Source organism: Symphalangus syndactylus, chromosome 2 (genome assembly GCF_028878055.3).
Source record: "Symphalangus syndactylus isolate Jambi chromosome 2, NHGRI_mSymSyn1-v2.1_pri, whole genome shotgun sequence".
NCBI lineage: Eukaryota > Metazoa > Chordata > Mammalia > Primates > Hylobatidae > Symphalangus > Symphalangus syndactylus.
In genome coordinates, this window is record NC_072424.2 from 52,869,604 (window position 1) to 52,892,236 (window position 22,633).

The window sequence follows — 22,633 nt, forward strand, 5'->3', positions numbered from 1 at the left end:
ATAATGGGGTTCAACTAGGTGGTCTTAAGTATATTTTAGCTCTGATGTGTTACACATCAAACCATATTCTTAATGTCCTATGGTGGGGCAAAATTGCCATTTTAGTTACCATTCGGGATCAGTGGTTCAGAATTTACCTTTGAATGAACACTACTCTTCTATTTGGGCCTTCTGATTATTATGCAAAGTAAAGTCTACATCCTGTTCTGGAATAGAAAGGTTGAGACCATAAAAAGCTAAACTGCTCTCCGTAATAATGTAAAATTTGTGTTGTTTTAATGTAGGGGTAGGGGAAGGCGGCAAGTAAAGATGTATGGGGTGGTGGGATAATTAAGGGATGAATAGGGACCTGGTACGGAGAAGAGTTAGGAGGAAAAGAAGCTCTAGTTAAGGAAAACAGGGCTAAAGGCAGTCCCCACGAGATACATGGACTGCCCTTGAATGTTAGTGGTAGGAGAGAAAGCCAGAGGAAATCCCTGCAGGAGGAAAAGGCCTATTACTCCTAGGAACTATGAACTCCTTCAACCTTTGCTGCTTAAAGTGTGGTCCATGGACCAATAGCACCAGCATTACTGAGAGCTTATGAGAAACACAGACTCTCTGGTCTTGCTTCCAAACCTACTGACTTAGAATCAGTGGGATTCAAGTGCATGTTCACATTTGAGAAGCACCGCTCTAACTCACTGAAAGTTTCTCCTTTCTGCTCTAAAAATCCTCGATTTTCCAGTAAAATTTTTATAAATCTTACTGCAGGGTCCTCCATACATCATGTGGAAATTAAGAGAAGGTTGGTGTCTGTGTTCAGGTTTGGAGGGAAGACAGTGGAGACCTAGAGAAGCAGTTAAGAGATGGTAAGAGGAACCTCCAAGTGTGGAGCACCTAGAGAGTTGGCAGGTACCAGGGGCATCCACCAGGCTGGATTTCTGAGACATGAGATTTTCCAGACATTATTGGAAACACTCAGTTGGAGAACCTCATTAAAGACTGCCAAATCCTGTAGTTGTGTAAGAAGGCTTGAACTGAATACTGAGGGCAAGCACGACTCCCGAAGGTAGAAGAACTGGGGTACATAGGCCACAGACTGATGCGAAAGCTGCAAAAATTACTGTCATTGTTAATTTTTTAAAGCTGAAGCATAGGGAAAATTTGGCTTTGTAACACTGAATACTTTAAATAATGTTTCTGTTTGTCATGCAGGCAATTTAGTGACCTCTTCATGTTTTATCCCCTGATAGTAGAGTGGTTTAATAAAATGTATTACTTTCTTTTAAACAAAGATGAAACATTTGTTAAGCCTGATTCTCACTGATTCTTGAAAACTGCTTTTTTAAAAGAAGCATTAAAACAAGTCATTTTTTGTACCTATGATTTCTCTAATCCCTTTAGGTGGTCCTATTTGAATATAAATGATACTGTAGGGTTTTTCTTTTTTCCCCATAAAAATAACTACATTTTGAAAGAAACCGGCCACACTAATACTGAAAAGTGGTTGGGAAGCCACTTTTATCATACAAAAATCAAGAAAGAAAAATAACTTCAGAAGGTACACTGAGAACAGTCGTTTGAGCAGAAAGATGTGTTTCCAATTTCTTTTGGATAAATTTGTACTAGTCTTTTGATACATTGATTTTATTATTTTAGCTGCAGTGTTTAGTTACACCAGAGGAGCTTTGTGATTTTAAACTTTAGGTTCTAGAATCAGCTCACCTAGGTGTGATTCACAGCCCCAGTGCTTAGTACTGTGTGACTTTGGGCAAAATTTTTTAACCTCTTTATGCCTTACTTTCATCATTTGAAGTGTGCAGGTGATAACAGACAACCTTATGGAACTTTTTTATGGATTAAGTGAGTAAATGCATGTAAAAGACTTAGTGCCTAGCATAGCTAGTACTTGCTTGAAGATCTGATCTGTTGCTTCCCATGACAGGATCAGCCAAGGTACGTGGAATGGGGGCTGATTTGGAAACATATTTTTAATCCAGTTTTTTAGATATTCTTCCTCTGTCCTCAAAAGCTAAAATACTTACAGGTTCTCCTTTTTGTCCTTTAGGGCCAACAGACCCTGGAAATCCTGGTAGTCCAGTTTCACCCTTTCAAGACAAAGCAGAAGAGAGATTTTGCAGATGGTTAGAGATGCATCATTGTGACTGTTAGACACAGAATGATTGCTTGCTCTCCTTCTAACTGTACAATTTATCCATTAGCATCCAACAGACAATGCAAAGTTCTGAATCTACTTAGGCTATTTTTATGATAACGTGTTTGCCAGTACTTCACAATGGCTTCATGTCTTTTAGAAATTCATATATTTCATTATGATACTTAAATGTAATGTGAAACAAAGTTAATTATTTTTCCAGGAAAGAATATCTAGAGGAGAAAAATTATAATTTTGTTCTGGTGTGCCAAAACCAATTTTTTTGTGTGTGATCTCAAAGACATCAGACTGTTTAACTGGCACAATAATCCAGACTTATTTTATTTCAGGCACTTTTTTCTCTGTTTAGGTGGGCAGAGTCAGTAGTCATATGAAGCAAAATGAGTCTCTCAGCTGTTTTCAGGGTTTATAATGCTACTTAGATGATTGGCTGTGGGCAAATAAGGCATTCTTGTAGATGTGGTGACAACAGTAGCTTAGAAATGTCTAAGAGGTTCTGGTCAAAAACCTTGAAGAGAGATTTATATGTGACATATAAAGAGTGTTTTTGGAAAACATAATTTGAGAAGTAATACTTAAAGAAAGGAGTTATATCATTAATGAGACTTCAGAGGAGTCTCAGCATTGTGCATCCTTTTAGTGTTTACCAAGATCTCTGAATACCTACACAATTCTTAAATTAAACATAGTCCCTAGAAGATACGTAATGCTGATTTTCCCCCAACCTCAAGAGCATTTTTGCAAAATGATATTCACCATTACATTTCTGAGCATGTGCCGCTTTTGCCTACCTGGCCTATTTTTTTACTTCAAAAGAATAAATAAAGAAAACAATAAAGTAGAATACACCAAGCTTTCACGCACCAGGTACCCGAAATGAAAGAAATTAAAAAATTTACAAAGAAGAAATCCCCTATATTTCCTATTTCCACCCAGAGGGAGCCACTCTCAAGAATTTAGTATTTATATTTTCAGTTTATATTATTGTACTTTTACTGCATATGTGGAATCTAAACAATATATTATTTCGAATATTTGAAACAAACTCCATAAATAGCTTTATCTCATATATAACATACTATGACTTGTTTTTTCCACTCAGCATTGTTTTTAATATCCATCTCTATTGATACATATGATTTCATTCATTCATTATAACAGCTGAGTAGCATTCTAACATGTTAATAAACCAGGGTTTATCTCAGCCCCACCAATGGGCACTTCGGCTGTAATCAGCTTTTCTCTATCACAAACAAGGCTGCAGTGAACATCTCTAATCCTGACCCCTGTGTGGATGTGCCTACTGTTCATTATGAAGCCTCAAACAGCTACCAAAAAGTGCTTCAAGTATAAGTTTACTACAGCCCTAAAATCTTTGGCTTATTTTTATATGTATATCCTAATCCATGTCTTGTGATTTTCTGTAATGGATAGACAAGATCATGTTTGTATTAATTAGTCTTCTAGATTTATGGAATATGTTTTGTTAAATTTAATCTTAATTTTATTAAAATTTTAAAACCTCATGCAATAGTATAACGGTGGAACCAGCCCAAACAGGGCCTACTCTGTTGATAACAAAACGTCGAGTTACCTTTAAGGTATAACAGAGCCCAAAACTGCAAGTCATGCAGCCTAGGCACGCATAACAGAAAAAGCTTTGACTTGTAAAAACAGCTGGAACCAACAATTCCTCCCCTTGGGTGGAACCAAGAAGACCGGGACATGACCAGAACCTGAACTCTTCCAGAAGCAAGGAGGTCCATTAGCCTGGAATATCCAGGGCAAAAATCCGCCTCAACATACCTTACCATAAATGGTCAAATTTGAAGCTCTCCAATCAGATCCTCCCAAACTAACATCCCTAAATCCCGTCCCTTGCCCTCTGATCCTTTAAAACTTGCCCCAATCCCCAAATCTAGGAGGCAAATTTAAGCCCAATTCCTGTCTCTTTGCTGGCTGGTTTTGCAATAAAATCTTTCTCTTCTGAAAAGCTGGTGCCATAGTTATTGGCTTTGGTGCACACTGGGCAGTGAGCCCATCTGCTTGATAGCAATATTGTAAAATACATATTTGGTCTTTGTCCCAGTTTCATGGCATACAACTCATAAAATCCTTGGAATCCCCAAAGCAGTAAGTGTCTTTTTGTATGTTAATGAGTTGACTGGTAGCTGGCAGCCCCTAGGTAGCTTCGGGATTGGGCTGGTCACCAGAAGGACCAAGGCTTGATTACAGTCTTTTCAGCCTCACCTCCAACCTCTGGGGAGGGGAGAGAGACTGAAGGTTAACTTGGTCACCAATGACAAATGATTTAATCAATCACACCTACATAATGAAGCGTCCATAAAAACCACAAGGACTGGGTTCAGAGAGCTTCTGTAGAGCTGAAGTTTAGAGGTTCCTGGAGGGTGGCATGACCGGGGAGGGCATGGAAGCTTGGAACCCTGGCACCCCTTCCCACATACCTCGCCTTATGCAGTTCTTCATCTGTAACCTTTGTAACATCCTTTATAATAAACTGGTGAGCATAAGTAAGTATGTCCCTGAGTTCTGTGAGCCATTTCAGCAAATTAGTGCCGCGGACGGGGTCATGAGGACCCCGATTTATAGCCAGCTAGTCAAAAGCACAGATAAAACAACATGGGGCTTTCGATTGGCATATGAAGTGGAAGGCAGTACTGTGGGATTGAGCTCTCAATCTGTGGGATCTGTTGCTACCACCAGGTAAATAGTGTCAGAATTGAATGGAATTAGAAGACAATCAGCTGGTGTCTGTTGCAGAACTGATCGCTTGCTTGCTGTGTGTGAAAAATTCACATATTTGGACATAGAATTATTTTGTGCTGTGAGAGTTGATACTAGGAAAGAAGTGTTTGTTTTTATGGCTCACCTCAGTACTAATCTTTTATACCATTAGGCTTTCAGCTAGTAATAGTAAGGCCCTGTTGGAGAGCCAAGGAACCAAATGGATAAGAAGCCAATTTGCAGACCTGTCAGTACAAATATTCCAGAGCAGTGTTTCCCAAAGTTCAGTCATCCACATCCCAACTGCGTAATATTCGCTATGTCTACATGCCACCTATATATACATAGCTTATTTTTTTCTCTAAATTCACTCACATTCTTAATTTAAATATTCAATATGCCTTTTGAAACAGTATCCATCAAATTTAAAGTTTAGTGTGCTGGATACAGGCTTTTTCCTAATTCAGAGGAAGCTACATAAGTATTGTTTTTTTCTATGATAGTATCTAAACATCCTGTGTATCATCAGTCTTATTCTTACCACATTATAAGAGAAGCCATTTTTTTCCTAGACATAGTAAATTATATTCAAGGTAAAGAGAGGGAGAAGTTGGGGGATACATTTAGGAACAAATTGTTGTTGGTTTGATAGAGAAAATAAACAATTAGCCTTGTATAGGCATTAGGGTGTACAGAGTGACCTTCATGTTACCCATCTGGTAGGTGCTACAGTCTCCATTGTATAGGTGTGAAGGAAAAATATGCTTACTAGTTAGACTTGCCTAATCAAATAAAAGTAGAAAGCTGAGAAGGGGTCTAGCAATTGCTTGTAAAAATCAAATCTGCCAATATCAAAGGGGAGGGGGAGGAGAATGTACATGGTGAAATAAGAGTAAGTATATTCATAGCTGCTCTACAGGTGAACAGAGGAGGGACAGAAAAGGGGTTGCAGTCCATCTTTCCACATAGTCATTGGATGACATTGGGCTGGAAGGAAATCTTAGAGACCTCTTTCCTCATAAAATTCTGCAAGCAAAAGCATTTTCTACTGAACCTTAGACCCGTATGGGTTTGCATTTTTTATTTAAATTGAATGTTCAGTGATTTATCACTGTAGAGATGAGTTGAAACACAAGTGATCTCCTCCAGTTTGACACTTTCGATGCTATTTGAAAAGCTTGGTGCTGTAGTGACTCCACCTTTTCCCTGACAGTCTTCCCCACAAGACACCTGCTATTTTCTCAGGAGTGCTAAGATATTCTGATATTCTGTTCTACTGTCTCTATAAAGCAGCAGTTCTCCTCAAGAAACTTGCAAGTACATTATCCCTTCACCACATCCTGTCAGTCTCAGTCAAGCCACAGAGCAGGGATCATTCATCATTTCCACACTGGTAGACTGGTCACGTGGACGGTCTCCATGGCCATTTACTGCAAGTTGTGGTTCTCCCTGTATCACAGTGTTCTTGATACAGGATGTGGCTGCTAAACCAGGGGTGATTGGTGTGTATATTCCAGTGCTATTTGTGCTTGTCCTGGTGCTTCACTGTAGTGTCAGGTTCCAAAGGGTTGGCTCTTTCAGTAATTCTATTTTGCTGGTCAGTGCATTGAGAAGTAGCATATCATAAAGGAATGAGGAATCACTTATGTGTTTAATTATTCTTCTGGTTAAATATTTTATTCTACAGCACAAACTGAGTCCCTTCTTTGTCAAAATTATGGTGGGAGATACAAAGATGAGCAAGACCAGGTGCTAAGAATGAGAACAACCATTAATCCTCAAAAGTGCTAAATGAGACCTCATGAGAGGAAGGAAAGATCGATATGGGTGAATAGAAAAGAACAAATTTTTAGTGAGGGCTTTATATGTGTTTTAGTTATTGTGCTATTGAGTAACTTCCTCTTATTTAATTTTAATCCTTCTATCAAATCTTTGTGTAGATACAATTATGCCCATGGTGTGAATGAGGAAATGCATACTTAGAGAAATGAAGTGGCCTTCCCAAAGTGACCTAGCTGTTAATGGCACAATCAACTTTTTGTCCCAAAGCTCATGCTCTTCCTATTACTCGGTGGTTCTTAGCCCTGGTTGTGTATTAGAGTCACCTGAAACACTTTTAAATAGAGATACGACCCCTACCCCAAATCGGAGTCTCTGTGGATGGAGCCTGAGTGTGGGCATTTTGTCAAAGCTTTCCACGTGATTCCAATGTGCAGCCAGGATTCAGAAGCACCGGGGTTCGCCACAGGTGCAAGCAGAGATCTGTGAGAACAGCCTGATGGAGCTTTAAATTTTCACTGTGGTGACTTACATTACATTAAATTACATTATAATTGATGTATGTATTATATGTAAATAATGTATTGATTCAGAAGAGATACTAAGTAGGCTTGCATAGGTAGAGCTGATTTCACTCTTCCAGCAACTGCTATGCTCATGTTTGTGTTTGGTTGGTTGTTTTGAGACAAGGTCTTGCTCTGTTGCTCAGGCTGGAGTGCAGTGGTGTGATTATGGCTGACTGCAGCCTCTACCTCCTGGCTCCAAGTGATCCACTTGCCTCAGCCTCCCTGGGAAGCTGGGACCACAGGTGTTTGCCAGCATGCCCAGCTAATATTTTTAATTTTTGTAGGGATGGGGTATCACTATATTGCCCAGGCTGGTCTAAATTCTGGGCTCAAAGGTTCTTCCTGCCTTGGCCTCCCAAAGTGCTGTGATTACAGGTGGGAGCTACCACCTGTAATTTTTGTTTATTTTATGCATTGTTTATTGGCAATTTCCTGTTAATCACGATTTTTAAAAGTTTTTTTATGTGCCCCTTTATATCATGTATCGCATCAAGTTCCCTGTAGACTCTTCAATGTTATTTATTTGAGTGAGAGGAGGCAACAGTTATGCCACTGGCTTTTCCTAATTCTACTTAAGATTCTGAAGCAATTAGAAAAGATTTTGAGCAATAGAAAAGGTCCTTAGAGTTTGAAATACACCTGTTTTACAGGATCAAATTTCTCATCAGTGAGGTCTTAAGAATGTCTAAGTAACATATGTTTCCTAATGAACACAGCAAAACAGAAGCCAGCTGTTTTGTTTCAAGAAATGAATCATCATTTAAATACTTTAAAAGTCACAACACTCTTCTTTGCTCAGCTGTCCTATGTGACAAGCTTTGTGGCTTTCTTTTCCTTTTTTTCCCCTTAGCCTGCATATGTCCAGAAGTCATTGCTTAAAATGTAATGCGTTTGTTATGGTGGCGTATGGTTTCTGTTAGCTATTAGGTTACAGGAAATAATGCTAATGTACTAGCAATAAAATCTAACTCACACAGATGACTTATCATTGCTGTGTAATCAATTTTTGGATGTCTTTTTCAGAATGTCAAGGTTTTATTTATTTATTTAGCAGAAAATTTCATTTTCAATCATCAGTCTATAAGAAGCTCCTAGTTTCTGGTGAGACTATCTTTTAGCAGTAACTTCTGGTGATGGGTGTACGACTTTTTGAATGGATTGGTTGCACTGATTTATAAGACACAGAAGTCATATTTTCTTGGATTCATGTCAAAATCCCCTGCCCTCAATCTAGAGAATTTTTACAGGTGAATGAATGAAGGTAGCACTCACAGGCCACATTCCCTCAGAGTATTTTCAAACTATTCATCTCTGCCTGTAGATTTAATGTGCATTTTTTTTCTGACAATGGCACATTCGCATGGAATCCAAGGTCATTACAATTTCAGAATCAAACAGGAGTGAAACATCTTATTGAATGGGGAAGTAAATCTGTCATCTTTACAGCTGTGATAATTAAACCTGCAAATGACAAAGGGAATGCAATGGAAATTTATCAGTGTCTTAATCTTAAAACTATTTTGAAATAATTATTTGGTTAAACCACTACTGGACAATATAAAACCCCACCAAAAATGGCTGCCAGGGCAGCTTATGCTTTGGTACTTAGGAAGACACAAAATAGTAAGCCTGGGCTTGAGACATTTTGCCAAAGGGGTCTTCAGATTGTTTTTGCCACCTACATGGATTCACATTTAATTACAAAACAAGTCTTGTGTCCTGATTTCATTTATCTTATTACAGTAATTTCCCCTTGATATGTTCTCTTTCTTGTAGCCAACTGCTACTCAGCAGTCCTTGCTGGACCCTGAAGCAGATTCCAATCCTACTGCCTGGTCAGGAGGCAGGCAGAGGCCCCTGCCCACTGCAGGCTGGACACCCTCCCAGAGATGCAACCCAACTGCTGCCAGGGGGCCGCCCCCTACATGGGAATGTGTAAGTCCGTATAAAATACTGGGCCCTTCTATTCACTTTGAAAATCTGATTACTGCCAGGTGCAGTGGCTCAAGCCTGTAATCCCATAAATTTGGGAGGCTGAGGCGGGTGGATGACCCAAGGTCAGGAGTCCAAGACCAGCCTGGCCAACATGGTGAAACTCTGTCTCTACTAAAAATACAAAAATTAGCTGGGAGTGGTGGCACATATCTGTAATCCCAGCTACTTGGGAGGCTGAGGCAGGAGAATCATTTGAACCTGGGAGGTGGAGGTTATAGTGAGCCGAGATTGCGCCACTGCACTCCAGCCTGGGCAACAGAGCAAGACTCCATCTAAAAAAAAAAAAAAATCTGATTACCTTGTCTCCTTTCAGGCCTCCAGCTTCATGTTCATCATTTCCCTAGGGGTGAAAAACAATTTAAAATACAAAAGAAAAATCCACTAATTTTTAACACATTCAATCTGTAACAGTATAAGTAGTCAGATAATAGTGTTGTAACAGCTTTTTATGATACTAGGTCATTTGTGCAGACATCTTTGTCTCTCTTGCCTGTTGTTAAATATTCCTGATAAATATTCTTCTAAATAATTCCAGCTTTGGACACTCCATGCATCTTCTTCGTGACTTCTTAAGGAGATTGCTTCTGGAGAAACATCACACCTCTGGGGATAAATACTCACTACTCCAAATCCACATCTGGTCACTTCAACTGGCTTCTCCATGTATCTGAGCATCTCTGATCTGCTCTCCCTACTCTCAAGTCTTCTTTATTGTTCTCAGACCACTACATTAGACTCTACAGTCCTAGGGCAAGTGACCTTGCCTGTAACTACACTGAAAAAAATACAAGTTCTCAGACACCACTTTTCTTTTTTTTTTCCTTTTTGTGGAGAATGGTGTCTCGCTATATTGCCCAGGCAGGTCTTGAACTCCTGGGCTCAAGCTATCCTCCTGCCTCTGCATCCCTAAGAGCTGGGATTGCAGGCATGAGCCATTGCGCCAGGCCTCAGTCGCCACTTCTAATTCCTGCCAATGAATGTACCAACCCATGAGCATGCACACCCGGGTGTAGTTAATGAGCTGTCTCATCTCTTATCATGGCGGTTTCCTCTATAAATCCTCTGATTCCCATGCCCTCTGCCTTCTCAGGAGATTTTCCTTATTAATGTTACCTATTGCTACCAGGTGAAATTGGCCAATTTGGTAAAGTTAAGTAAAATGTAGCTAAAATTGGCCAATTTCTTTAACACTTCCCTTTCTCTCTCTGACTACCTACCTATTCTACCTACTTTAAACTTAACACACAAAGAGCATAGAGTTCCCCAGCACACATTTCCCTTAAGTTACTCTCTTTCCTCCCATTTCTGGACAATTTTCTCAAAAGGGTAGTTAGTGCTTTCTGCGTCCACTGACCAAGACAGCCTTAATATTTCCCTCAGCTGGAATCAACTTTGGACAGGCTTGTTCCTAATTCCATACCCTGACCTCTCTTTTTCGAGACCAATCGCTTTAGAAAATCTGTATTTGTAAGTTCTTTCATTATCCCTTTGAGATGTAAATCTTCCTAAAAGCCTCCTGTTAGTTTTACAATCTGGGAACGTCTTTCTCAAGGACCTGGCAGCCATCCCTTTAAAATGTAATCATGGAGAAGATAGTGCCACTATCTTCCAGGTTCTGTGGGAGGGAAGGAGCCTAACCTTAGCCTTGTGCCAAGTTGTTAACCTTCCTGTCACAAAGATATGAGAAAGTTTACTCTTCCTTTGGGTAAAGCCAATTAGCAAACACAAGGAAGTGTGTTCTCTTTCTTACATCAATACTTAAAAACTCTCCTGAACTTTGTTTCAGTGGAATTGAGCTCAGACTAATTCTGCCCTCTCTCTCCTATTGCAATAGCCTTGAATAATGTCTTCCTTGCCTGTTTAACTTTGTCAGGTGCAATTTTTTATTTGACACCACTTATTTAACTCCTGTTTACTCCTAAACACATATGTATTTGACACTGGCCCCAATTAGTCCACTGATGTGGCCCTCTAACGTTAATAATAATATCTTTGCTGCTTATTCTAATGGACTCTTCAGTAATTGACCTTCTTGCTACACTTGTCACTCTCTTGGCTTGTATGATAGCTTACTCTCCTGGTTTCTTTCTATCTCTGTGACTTCTTCCCTCATCTGTTAAAGGTTGAATTTCCTCAGGATTTTCTTTTTTGTGACTCAACATTTTCTCCCCAGCACTCTTATTTACCTTTGTGGCTTAGGTAATATTTACACAGCCAAATTTATAAACCCAGCATATACTTCCCTTCGGAGTTTTAGACCCATATATCTAATTTATATTCCCCCCATATACTTCCCTTATGAATTTTAGACCCATATATCTAATTTTCTACTTGATGTATGTACTTGTAAATTCTAGAAGCAATTCATATTCAACAAGTTTAAAACTAAAACAAAAAATGCAACAAATACACATATATGACAGAACAAAATAGAGTTACATCACACTGTTAACATTGTTTAGTACAGAAGTGGGAGAAAAATAATCAATTTTTTCTAATGTATCTCTGCAGTTTTTCTTGTTAAATTGAGCAGGAATTCCATTCTACAATTGAAAACAATTAAGGAAAGAAAGAAAACCTGAACTCTTCCTCGCTGTCTGAGTGTCATTCTCAATACTACTTGGTTCAGCTGTGTCCCCACCCAAATCTCATCTAGAATTGTAGCTCCCACAATTCCCACGTGTTGTGGGAGAGACCCAGTGGGAAGTAATTGAATCATGGGTGTGGGTCTTTCCTGTGCTATTCTCATGATAGTGAATAAGTCTCATGAGATCTGATGCTTTTATAAAGGGAAGTTTCCCTGCACAAACTCTCCTGATGTCTGCCACCATGTTAGATGTGACTTTCACCTTCCACCATGATTATGAGGCCTCCCCAGCTACATGGAACTGTGAGTCCATGAAACCTTTTCCTTTTGTAAATTGCCCAGTCTAGGGTATGTCTTTATCAGCAGCATGAAAACAGACTAATATAATCACCCTCATCCTTATTCCTTGTACATGATCAGTCATCCAGTTTGGTTGACTGTCTCCCCAAATGTTTTCTCTTCTCTTAAGAGACAGAGTCAACCTGCCTATACCCAGGCAGCCCACCATCATGTCTTGCCAGGATTGCAGTGAGTCTCTAACTGGCCTTTTACAATCCACTCTTGCTTTCCTGACACACATATTCTCTACATAAGATCAGAGAAATACCTTCAAATGACATTCTGGCCTCCGTTTCTCAAAACTTTAACATCACCATCAAATCTCTGCATGACCTGAACTCATTTCCCTCTCCAGCATCATGTTGGCCACTCTTCTTCCTCAGAAGCTTCAGCTGTCATGGTCTTCTTTCAGCTCCCTAAACTGACCAAGGTCATTCCCATCTCATCCTCCAGATCACCACTCTTTGTCCTCACCTTTTTGTCTGGCCAGAAACTAGTCATTAATCAGGTGTCAACTATTATGAAATGCCATTCATGAAAGCCTCCCCTGGCATTCAATAAATATCTGTTGGGCAAATGAGCCAGTAATTCTAATCATGCAGTTTTTCCATTAAGGTTATTTTTCTGATTAAAAATACATATGCTGATAGAAAACCTAAAAGGTACAGAAATATTTAGACAACAAAATATACAGAGGTACCCGTTCAGATCACTATTGCTATAGTTTGAAGTGAAGATGGTCAAGGAACCACCAGAGGCTAGGAGAGGCCTGGAAGACATTCCTCCCTAGTGCGTTCGGAGATAACATGGCCCTGACAACACCTTCATCTTGACTTCTGGCCTCCAGAACTGTGAGATGATATATTTCTGTTGTTTAGGCCACTCAGTTTGTGATATTTTGTTGTGGCAGCCCTAGCAAGTTAAAACATAATATGTGGGCTAGGAAAGCCGTGCTCACTTGAAAATGAGGCCTAAGGCTGGCTCAAAGCCCAACCTCTTAGTTATCTGCAAAAAACCATGTCACCAACTGCAAGTGTCACGAAAGGAAGGGAAGACTCAGGTGAGTTGGGGGGCTGTCTGTAATCAAACCAACATCTGAAAGTCCATACATCTGTGCCTAAGTCCACAATGTCCCTCAAAGCCAGTGGAGCCTGGGGCACAGCGAAGGAGAGTGATAAAGTTCGAACCTAAAGTTTATTTCTCAATCTTCTGGACCCAGAACGGTTGCCTGCAGTGTCTCCAAGGGAGCCTACACTTTATATGCCATCGTTGGGTTTAACTCACTGCTTGGAAAGGCCTTGAATATTGGATTTTGGATAAAGGCTTTCTGTCCTTTCTAGTCTGTGGATATTAAAGTGAAGTTATGATTTAATATGTGAAAAGAAAAATAGATTATTTTGCTAGCAAATTGGTTTTTCTTTTTTTTTTTGGATCAACAATTTGGAGAAATGAATACAAGAATTGGTTGCTGGGAGGCACAGCATAAATCTCCAACAGCTGAGACCCAGTGTGGTGATGTAAGATAACACAACTCTGCATTTTCAATATGGAGCTTTAAAAACAACATCAAATGTAAAATCCGCCAGTACTTGGCCTCTGCAGATAAAACGTATATATTTTTTTTCTCCATCTAAAGTGTAGTAAGGAACTGTGGGTCTGATGGCTTCAGTAGCTGACAGAGCCTATCAAATTTTTATTAAAACCCCCAGAGCTGGAAACAATGAAGTGCAGTTTACTGGATCACGAGCAGATTTTCCTTGAGGGGAAGAATATGCTCAGCATTGTTGCTTCTTTGCAAACAATCTTGCAGAATGGGAGCAGCTGTTTTGCACGTTATTTTTGTGATAGAGAGAGAAGTCTACCTTTTATTCTTTGCATCCATAAGTGGGCATGCAAAAATCCACACAAACACACTCATATCCATCTTCCTGACCTCACTCCTTAGGCTGTCTCTCTATTACTCATTTGCTTTTTTTTTCTTCCTTATTTGGTTTTTTTTTTTCTTCTCCATCCCTTTTTTGATTTGTGCTGTGAGGAGAGAGGGTTTCTTATACCTGAGCTTCTCCCTCCAGATGACATAAGGAAAATAGCAGAGGAAAAGATCGGTTCCTACATGGGGGCCACAGGGCAAGTGAGGATCCTGGGACCGGAAAATGAACCATGGGCTCTCTGAGTTCGGAATGAGGAGGGGCAGTTTATGAGTAGTCTGTTATTCATTCTCCCACGGGTAGTTGCTTCAGCAGAATCTGGGCTGTGTGACTGTTGAAGCCACTGTGAGTTGAAGAGCTGGGGTCCAGGGCTCCAGTGCAGACATCACATAAATCAATGCCAATTTAAAAGGGAAGATTATTTTAACCTTGGAGTGTCACTTGCTATGTCTCAATACACAGTCCATTATTTAATCTCTAGGAAGGTTTCACTCAGGCCCGGCTTCTCTGTGCTTATTTGCTACAGTCAGACTATCCGGCACGCTACAAATTGCAAAATGAAACAACCTCAGTGTCCAAAAACAGACAGGGGTAGGTGGTGGAGACAATGCCAATGGAAAACATCATGCTCGTGCTCATCGTAGCACATTTGGCTTTTCCTTTATGAAGCTGAGGGCGAGGAGGAGGTGGTTACAATACAGAAGCATGGGGCAGTGTGGGTGCTGGGAAGGTGGGTCCCACCACCTCCATCCTTCCTGGTGTGGCCTTGGTGTAAGGGCTCTAACTACTACCAAAGGAAACAGAATAAAGTGTTTGGTAAGTTATTGTCTCAATTCACAGATGGATCTAAAGCCTCTAACGCTAAATGGTTATAGTGCATCATTTGGGATAACAGCTATACTCCTTTCTCTTTATCCAGTCGTATTCCAGCTTTAAAGTCACATTTAGAGAACATGTGGACTAAATACCTGTGGGCCTCTATTCTGTAATGGCAAGAAGAATAACTGGGGTTCTTTTAGGTGAGTTAATAACTAAGTTCAAAGTACTGGTTTGTTACTAGCAAGATTTTCCACTCAGCTGCTCTGGTCAGCGACCATCTTTTTTTTTTTTTTGAAATATAACCTTAAAGTTTAAAAATTTACATTCTCAACTTTAGACTCTAAAATATAAATGCTCCATGTATCTTCATTTAAGGGAAAACTGACTCATCAGCAAGATAAACTGTATAGAGAAGTAGTGTTGGGAGACCTGTAAAGATGCGAGCTTTAAAAGTTTTGCAAGGGACAGCAAATATTTAAGTAGCTAAGTAGCAACTCGGTATATTTTATACCAAGGGCGATAGTAATATAGTGTGTTCTTTAAGTTTTTGTAGCTGATACTGTGACATCAGAGCCAACTTATTCTCATTATTTTGAAGCATTTGTGATAAATCCTATTTTATAACAGCAGGTGTCATTACAGGCGTCATTAAATTGATTAAATTTAAACATGCTTCAGCATTCTTTTTTCACTTGTGCTAAGCCTTAATATTTTGAAAAAGCTAGTACAGTTCTATTAAAGAAGTGTTTAATAAAGAAACATGAAATATATCCCAAACATTCTTCCTAATATAATACTCCCTGGAAAACCTAAATAAAGGAGAGAATTTAAAATAGCATCACTATCAAATTTATAAAGTATAAAAAACTTTCCATTTTGATTTTAAATTTGTCAACCATAAATTATCTAAGTCTTTATGTTGACCTTGTTCTGAAGCAAGAGAAACTGGGATTTTATAATTAGCTAGTCATTTAACAAATTTTTTTGGCATATAGTGTCTCTTTGGGATTTCTAAACAAAGAGGAGTAACAACTGTCAGAAAAAAATTACAGGAAGGGAAAGTAAGAACATGGAAAAGAAAGACATAAAGGGAAATGTCTCCAATTCTTTCTGTGGTGGAAGAAATCAATGATGAACCATTACATATACAAGGTATCCTAATCAGTGGACAGAATGCCTCACACAAAGTGATCAGACCCCAAATATTTGTCATTGAATGATGAATCAATCAATGATCTCACCTAGATCTTCTCTTGGCTGCCACTCTATTATGCTCCTTGTAGAATCTGGAACAAAACTCCCTTGCTTTTGCCATTTGGATACTTCCACGTCAGCATTCCACCTATCCCAAATGTGATTTAAAAAAACCTCAGGGAAATTACACGTAATTCCCCGTGAAAGGTGGAGACTCACATTCTTGAACTGTAGTATGCAAATATTTGCTTGAGATTTTGGTGCAGCACCTATTGGTTTTGATAAGAAGTCTATCACCTGTTGTGCTACCCAGAGCTTCAAAGTATCAAATAATTTCTTTCTGCCCTCAGAGAGGCTAGATCTATGATGTTAGTGATGGTGGAACACAATGTTTTGCATTAACAAACTTTGAACAAAATTTTTAAAAAACTTATTAGGATAAAACCCTAGATTTGTAAGATACTGAGCGAAACACTTTTTTATTTTTGTTTTTGAAACATAGCTTTCGGTATGGAAAGATGTTTAAATACATGCAATCATGTCTAAAAGTCTGAGAAGTTAGGAATTAATAAGTTTTTTTTCAAAAATACAATCACATAAAATTTCTATGTATTATAAATTATGGGAAAAAAGAAGCCATACCTTGTTATCCTTGTTATAATATCCACCAAGAGTTTGGTGTATTCCTTGTATTCCAGGAGGTCCCTGTATTATAAACAAATCAAAGACAGATATATACACATTTACCAAAACAATGAACATTTAAATAGCATATCTAAGAACTCTTGAAATCATATGGTGAAGAAAAAGGAAGTTTCTGTTCAGTCAAATATTCTGATTAATAGAGAAATACATGGGCATTAACTTATCATCAGGCTCCGAAGATATTTCTAGGTTAAATCCTGCATGAATCCAAAAAGAGGTCCTGAGTGGGAGCATGTAACCTTTTACCAGAAGGTCAGCCATCAGCATATTCTTTATTAAAATGAATTATACCCATAAGACCCTCCTGGAGAAGAGGTTATAGCTCTTCAGTTTATTTTTGGCACTTCTCACAGGATTTTGATCAATGTACTATAGAACTGTGTGTTCCTACATGTTATTAACTTAGTAAATACGGGAAAAAATGTTTTTCTATTGCTTCACTTTTTGAATTAGTTGTATGAAAATGGGATGCACATGGACTTTTGGGTCAGAAAAAAGATGTGTGCTATAAAATCTCAGGCTTAAGAAATTTAAATATTGATAGTTTTCAGTTGACCTGGAAATAATTCAGTAAGCACTATGCTGGGCTTGGAGTGGATAGGAAAGAAGCAAATACATTTGGCTGTCCCTAAAGCTTCTAGGAAGAAAGGAAAGAAGACTTTTCCAGGTTTTTCAGGGATTACATTTTGGGGTGAGGGCCATAAAAAAACACAAAGATTAGCATTATTTTAGATTAAGTAATTCAAGTCAAATAGGTTCAACTATCTCAGAAAAGAGATTGCATATTTCATCCAGAACTCAAAAGCTAGGAGGAGAGAAAATATTATAGAGACCAAGCTCTTAACATGTTACTTTAGAAGATAAGAAACAGAAGGAAGATGATTAGCCAAAATCAGACAGCGCCATTACACAAAGATTAATATTTTTCAAAGGGAATGAAAGCTTTGAAAAGTGGAGAAAAATTTTAAGATGCAATCATTAGCTGCACTCACTGATACAGGTAACACCTTAGGTGTACAGAAAAGATTAATGTTGGTTAACATTTACACCAGGTGTTTCTTATGAGCAGCTTGTGACTGAAGATCTCTTCTAATATAAAACCTTTGCATTGTGCCACTAAACATAAAGGGCACAAGAATGAGGTGATGGATACTTAGAAGCAGGTTGGTATAATTCTTGAGAAAATAATGGGCCTCATGAGTAATGGTGTTGCCTATGATTGGAAAGACAAACGATGCTGTTACCTTACTGAAACAATAACGGAGCTATTGTAAGAAGAGAATTCTTATGGCATTATATATTTTTCATGTAACTTTTCAGCAACCAGCATTGTGTAAAGAATTCTAGGTCAGCTAGAGGAAGTAAAGAAAGAAAGCAATCATTGAGTGGGGGGTTGTTACACAAAGTATCTAGCCAAGAACATGCAAGTTACGATCTTATTCTTGAAAGTCAGGAGACATGAGGTTCCATACATATTGATCCTTCTGCAAATATATAATGAGGCAAGGAGGAATTTTAGACACCATATGTAGGAGCATTAACAGGTGGCTTAGGGGTATATGTATAGTAGGCATTCAGTGAGTGTGTGTTGATGACAAGGCTGATTAGATCAAAGAACAGTGATGGAGTAAGTAAATTTAACTTCATACATATTCAATCTAGTTAAAAGAGAGAGTCTTAATTATTACGGCTCTTAAATATAGCATAAAAGTTAATAATACAGTCTCCCAAATAGAGTAGCAGAATCAGTCAAATAATAATAGCAAACTTTTTTTGTTGTTGTTTTTTGAGACAGAGTCTCACTCTGTCACCCAGGCTGGAGTGCAGTGGCACGATCTCAGCTCATTGCAACCTCTGCCTCCCAGGTTCAAGGGATTCTTGTGCCTTAGTCTCCTGAGTAGCTGGGACTACAGGCATGTGCTACCATGCCTGGTTAATTTTTGTATTTTTATTAGAGGTAGGGTTTCGCCATGTTGGCCAGGCTGGTCTTGAACTCCTGACCTCAAGTGATCCACCTGCCTTGGCCTCCCAAAGTGCTGGTATTACAGGCATGAGCCAGCAGGCCCGGCCAATAGCAAACATTTATATGGCGCTTATTATGTGCTAGGCATTACAGCAGGAGTTAACTAATTTAGTCCTTACAATGACACATGAGGAATGTCTCATCATTCTGTCTAATTCACAGATAAAGAAAATGAGGGTTGGAAATGTTTAACTGGTATAAGGTCACACCGCTGGTAAGTGGCAGGGCTAATACTTAACATCAGCATTGGGCCCAAAGCCAGCTCTCGTCTACTCTACTATCTTAACTTAAAGGCAAACTCGACCAAAAATCACTTTTGCAGTAATTTTCTTATCATGATGATGTGTGTACCCTAGAGAATACTGGGTGATCACTCTTCTATGTTCTATTTACTTTACCGAAATTGAAAAAAATCAACAAAACTTGTACGTAGCACTTCTGTCAGGTACTTCACTGTGCTTGGTGAAGGAGGCGAGAAAGTGAACACATTACCTTTTGCTGTAGCCATACCGTGTAGTTGAGAGAGGCCCCTTTATCTACTCCTTGTATCTCCCATCTGTGTTCATACAGTCTCTTAACCCATGTTAGGGAGATTATCCCTGAATATTACAAAACATTTCTCCTAGTCTTTGACTGTATTCAAATGTATCCTATCTTTGTTTGTAGAGATTGAGAGAGCAGGTGGTCTGAGATACAAGAAGTGTGAAGCCTCCCAAAGGGTTCTGGGAGGCAGTAAGGAAAAGAAGCAGGAAAGCAAATGTGTTGTAGGGTTTGCATGGAATAAAACAGGTAGCAGTGTAAATGAGAACAGTAAAAACAATAGAAAGAAAATGATTTGTAAAAAATTGGGTGAAATGGGATATGATCCTTTACAGACTGGTCATATGCACACAGAGGATAGCTGTATTTCATAAGCAAAGTAGATACTTCTCATGCAGGATCCTGATCTGGCTGCTGCTGAGCTTACCACTGGGGGTGGGGTGGGGGAATATGCATGGCTCAGTGCAGCTGCTCCCTCTAAAAACAAAGGCAAGGGCACAACCCACTAAAAACAATGCCAAGAGCAATGAGGCTACAGAAAAGGTTGAACATTATTATTCAAATATCCACAAGATTAATAAACCCATAAAAATTACTTCTACATTTTCATAGGTTCTGTTTTTGTCACAAAATGTCATATCTTCAAAGAAGTACTCAAAATGGGTTTGATCTGAAGTTTTAGGTTCTACCACTTAATCTCATCATGAGCATTTATGATGACATTTTCTTTCTCACTTTTTTAGTCACTGGGATAGTTTGGGTACCACAAATTCCAAGTTTAATATAACAGAAATTTACAGCCAACCGTCTACCCTGCAGGCAATACTTTATACAAACTCTCCTAGCGGTCCAAAGGAACCCTTCAGAGACTGGAAAGAGATGCCAGTTAGAGTCTTCTGGAAGTCCCCCTCTACTCTGACTGTAGTCAGTGAGGCAGTATCTCACTTGGTTGCTCTAACACTGTCAAAGATAGTGGTCATAAATAAGCTATATGCATTTAAATTGCAAAAGCAACTCTGTTTACAGTTGGAACACAACCTTGGGGTTTTGGAATTGGTGGCTATCCTACCAGCCACATCCCAAGAGATGTGCTATTTTTCTATCTTCTATTCTGGTATGAAATATGGCTGGAGAAGATCCAAGGAGTTGTTTCCAAGTTTAGCAAGAGTTGTCTATCCTGCAGACTATCAATCAACACCGAGAAAGAAGTTAAAAACCTGTGGTAAGTGACAGATCTCTCGGCATCACATGGTGGTGTAGATGCTCTAAGGCAGTTGACAGAACCCTTTCTCTGAGGTTTGCATTTACAAGGACTCATCAAAAGACATTTAGATGACCCAGGCCCAGTGGTGAAGAGAGGCCAACTGCAGAGGGCATGTCAGCCTTGGCTAATGCTCTTAGGAGCTCTACTAGGAAAAGTGGTTAAAGGTTTATGGAAAGGAAAAATGTCCCAATATCTTGCTTATAACAGTGACCCACAACATGGTTGTACACGAGTCATGGCTATACAATGCCTATTTTTTATGGAGATTTGCTTTACTCTATTTGTATGGAATTGGGAGATATAGGACATCTGGATTAATGTGGTGGGTATACAATTACAGAGCAGCTAAAAAATGCTAATGAACTCCAGGGAGAAACAACTGTTCTGAACCCAACTGTACTGATTCATAATTATCTGAGAGGCCTATAAACCTGGTGTAGATAGAGATCCTGATGTCGTTTCTTACTGCAAAGAACTACAGCAGGTGTGATGAAGTGAATTAAAGCTATATTCAATTTGGGAAGTATATACTCTCAGCAATAGTTCTAGCAGCTTTTAAATAGTTTTTGGCTTAAATCTTGCTGGAGGTGGAAAACAGAAATACCATGATGTCTGCCACCGGACTTGTCAGATGCATAGTGCAAAAATGATGAGCTATTTGCATTATCATTCCCTTAGTAGATTTCAGTTTTGTCTGCACATTCCCAAAGTTTAAAAGCTGGGAAGAGTTCTCTGTTAAAAACCATAGTCCTTAGTCCTAGTCTTAGCTGCATTTTCACTTTTTAGCCAATTCACCCAGTATACTTAGCTTAAAGAGCAATATTTTTTGCCTTTTTTTCCCTCACTTTTCTTTGCCATAAGCTGTCTGTGCAAGTCAGAGCTTGAGCCTTCTGATCCAGCTTTAGCACACTCTGCACATCGTGAATCAGGATCTCTGTGGCTCCTTAGTCAAATCCCCTGCTCACTCTCTGATCCTCAATCTTGAACTATTTTCCTTTCTCCCTTTTCTCTAAAAGTACCCTGTACCACTTCATCTCTGTTGACTGAGTCTCCTTGAGCCATCCAGATGCCACTTATGCACCATAGCTCTTCAATCTCCTATTGGAAGCTTTTTTCTGGATTCAAAAATACATATTTTCAGGTTACACACGACTGCTTTTGGCTCTGTGGGTTTTCAATTAAATTCAAGAACAATCTTTGAAATACCAAAAACCTCTGTGAAGGAAGTTGTACTAACCAACTCTCTTCAAAAGTGCTAAAAAATCGCTTTTCTGTAAGAACAGATAGAATGCTTGTTGGCAAGTCCTTTGGACTAATTTTCAAGAAAGCTTTCCAGTGTTCTAATGGCTTGTAAAAAAGTAGAGATCAGTAATTATTTTTTCCCTTTGTAGTCAAGAAAAAAAACAGTCATTAGGAAGCCTAAATTCAGACATAGGAATGGTGAGATGAAAAAATAACAATGGTTGGAAAAGGTAACGTCAAATGAGTTTTTCTCTCATTTATGTTTCCATCTATAACACATTATACATAACTTAGTAAAGCACATTTACATTGAGTATAGTGGCTTATGTACATGTTTGTATTCCCAGTTGCGACAAAAACTTTGTGAGGGCAAGGAGTTTTGATCCTTTTAAACTCAGCACACTACAGTCTGCGGTATCTCTCTCCCATCACCAGCACCAAATGTTTGTTGAATTCGGTAGAATCATTGCTTTTATAAGAAAAAGTCTGTGGGGAAAGCCAATTTTTTGCTTGTTGGTTTTGGTTTTAGTTAGAAATGGTATCAAACAGAGCAAAGGGCTTGCTTCTTCCAAATTTATAGAAGACAAGACCAACAGATTTAGATTAACCTGAGAATGTGGCTAGTTAATTGAAAGCATAGCTATAGTGAGCTCCAGTTAAGTAGAAAAGAGCTCATGGATGGATTTTTGGACCAGAATTACAACATGTAAGTTGTAAAGTAACTCTGGGGAAAAAAAAAATCAATAATG

The 22,633-nt window shown here is 38.9% G+C and overlaps 1 protein-coding gene across 4 annotated transcripts in view; it reads right to left on the reverse strand.

Moving 5' to 3' along the window:
• COL19A1 (collagen type XIX alpha 1 chain) overlaps positions 1-22,633 on the reverse strand; it is a 338,738-nt gene that overhangs the window by 77,998 nt on the left and 238,107 nt on the right. For all 4 annotated transcript variants that reach the window (XM_063618674.1, XM_055257198.2, XM_063618677.1 and 1 more), the window contains 3 exons: positions 16,753-16,815; positions 9,542-9,583; positions 2,028-2,090 (listed from right to left, as the gene is read on the reverse strand). In XM_063618674.1, coding sequence (XP_063474744.1) covers positions 2,028-2,090; positions 9,542-9,583; positions 16,753-16,815 — 168 coding nt within the window. The remainder of the gene's footprint in view (positions 1-2,027; positions 2,091-9,541; positions 9,584-16,752; positions 16,816-22,633) is intronic.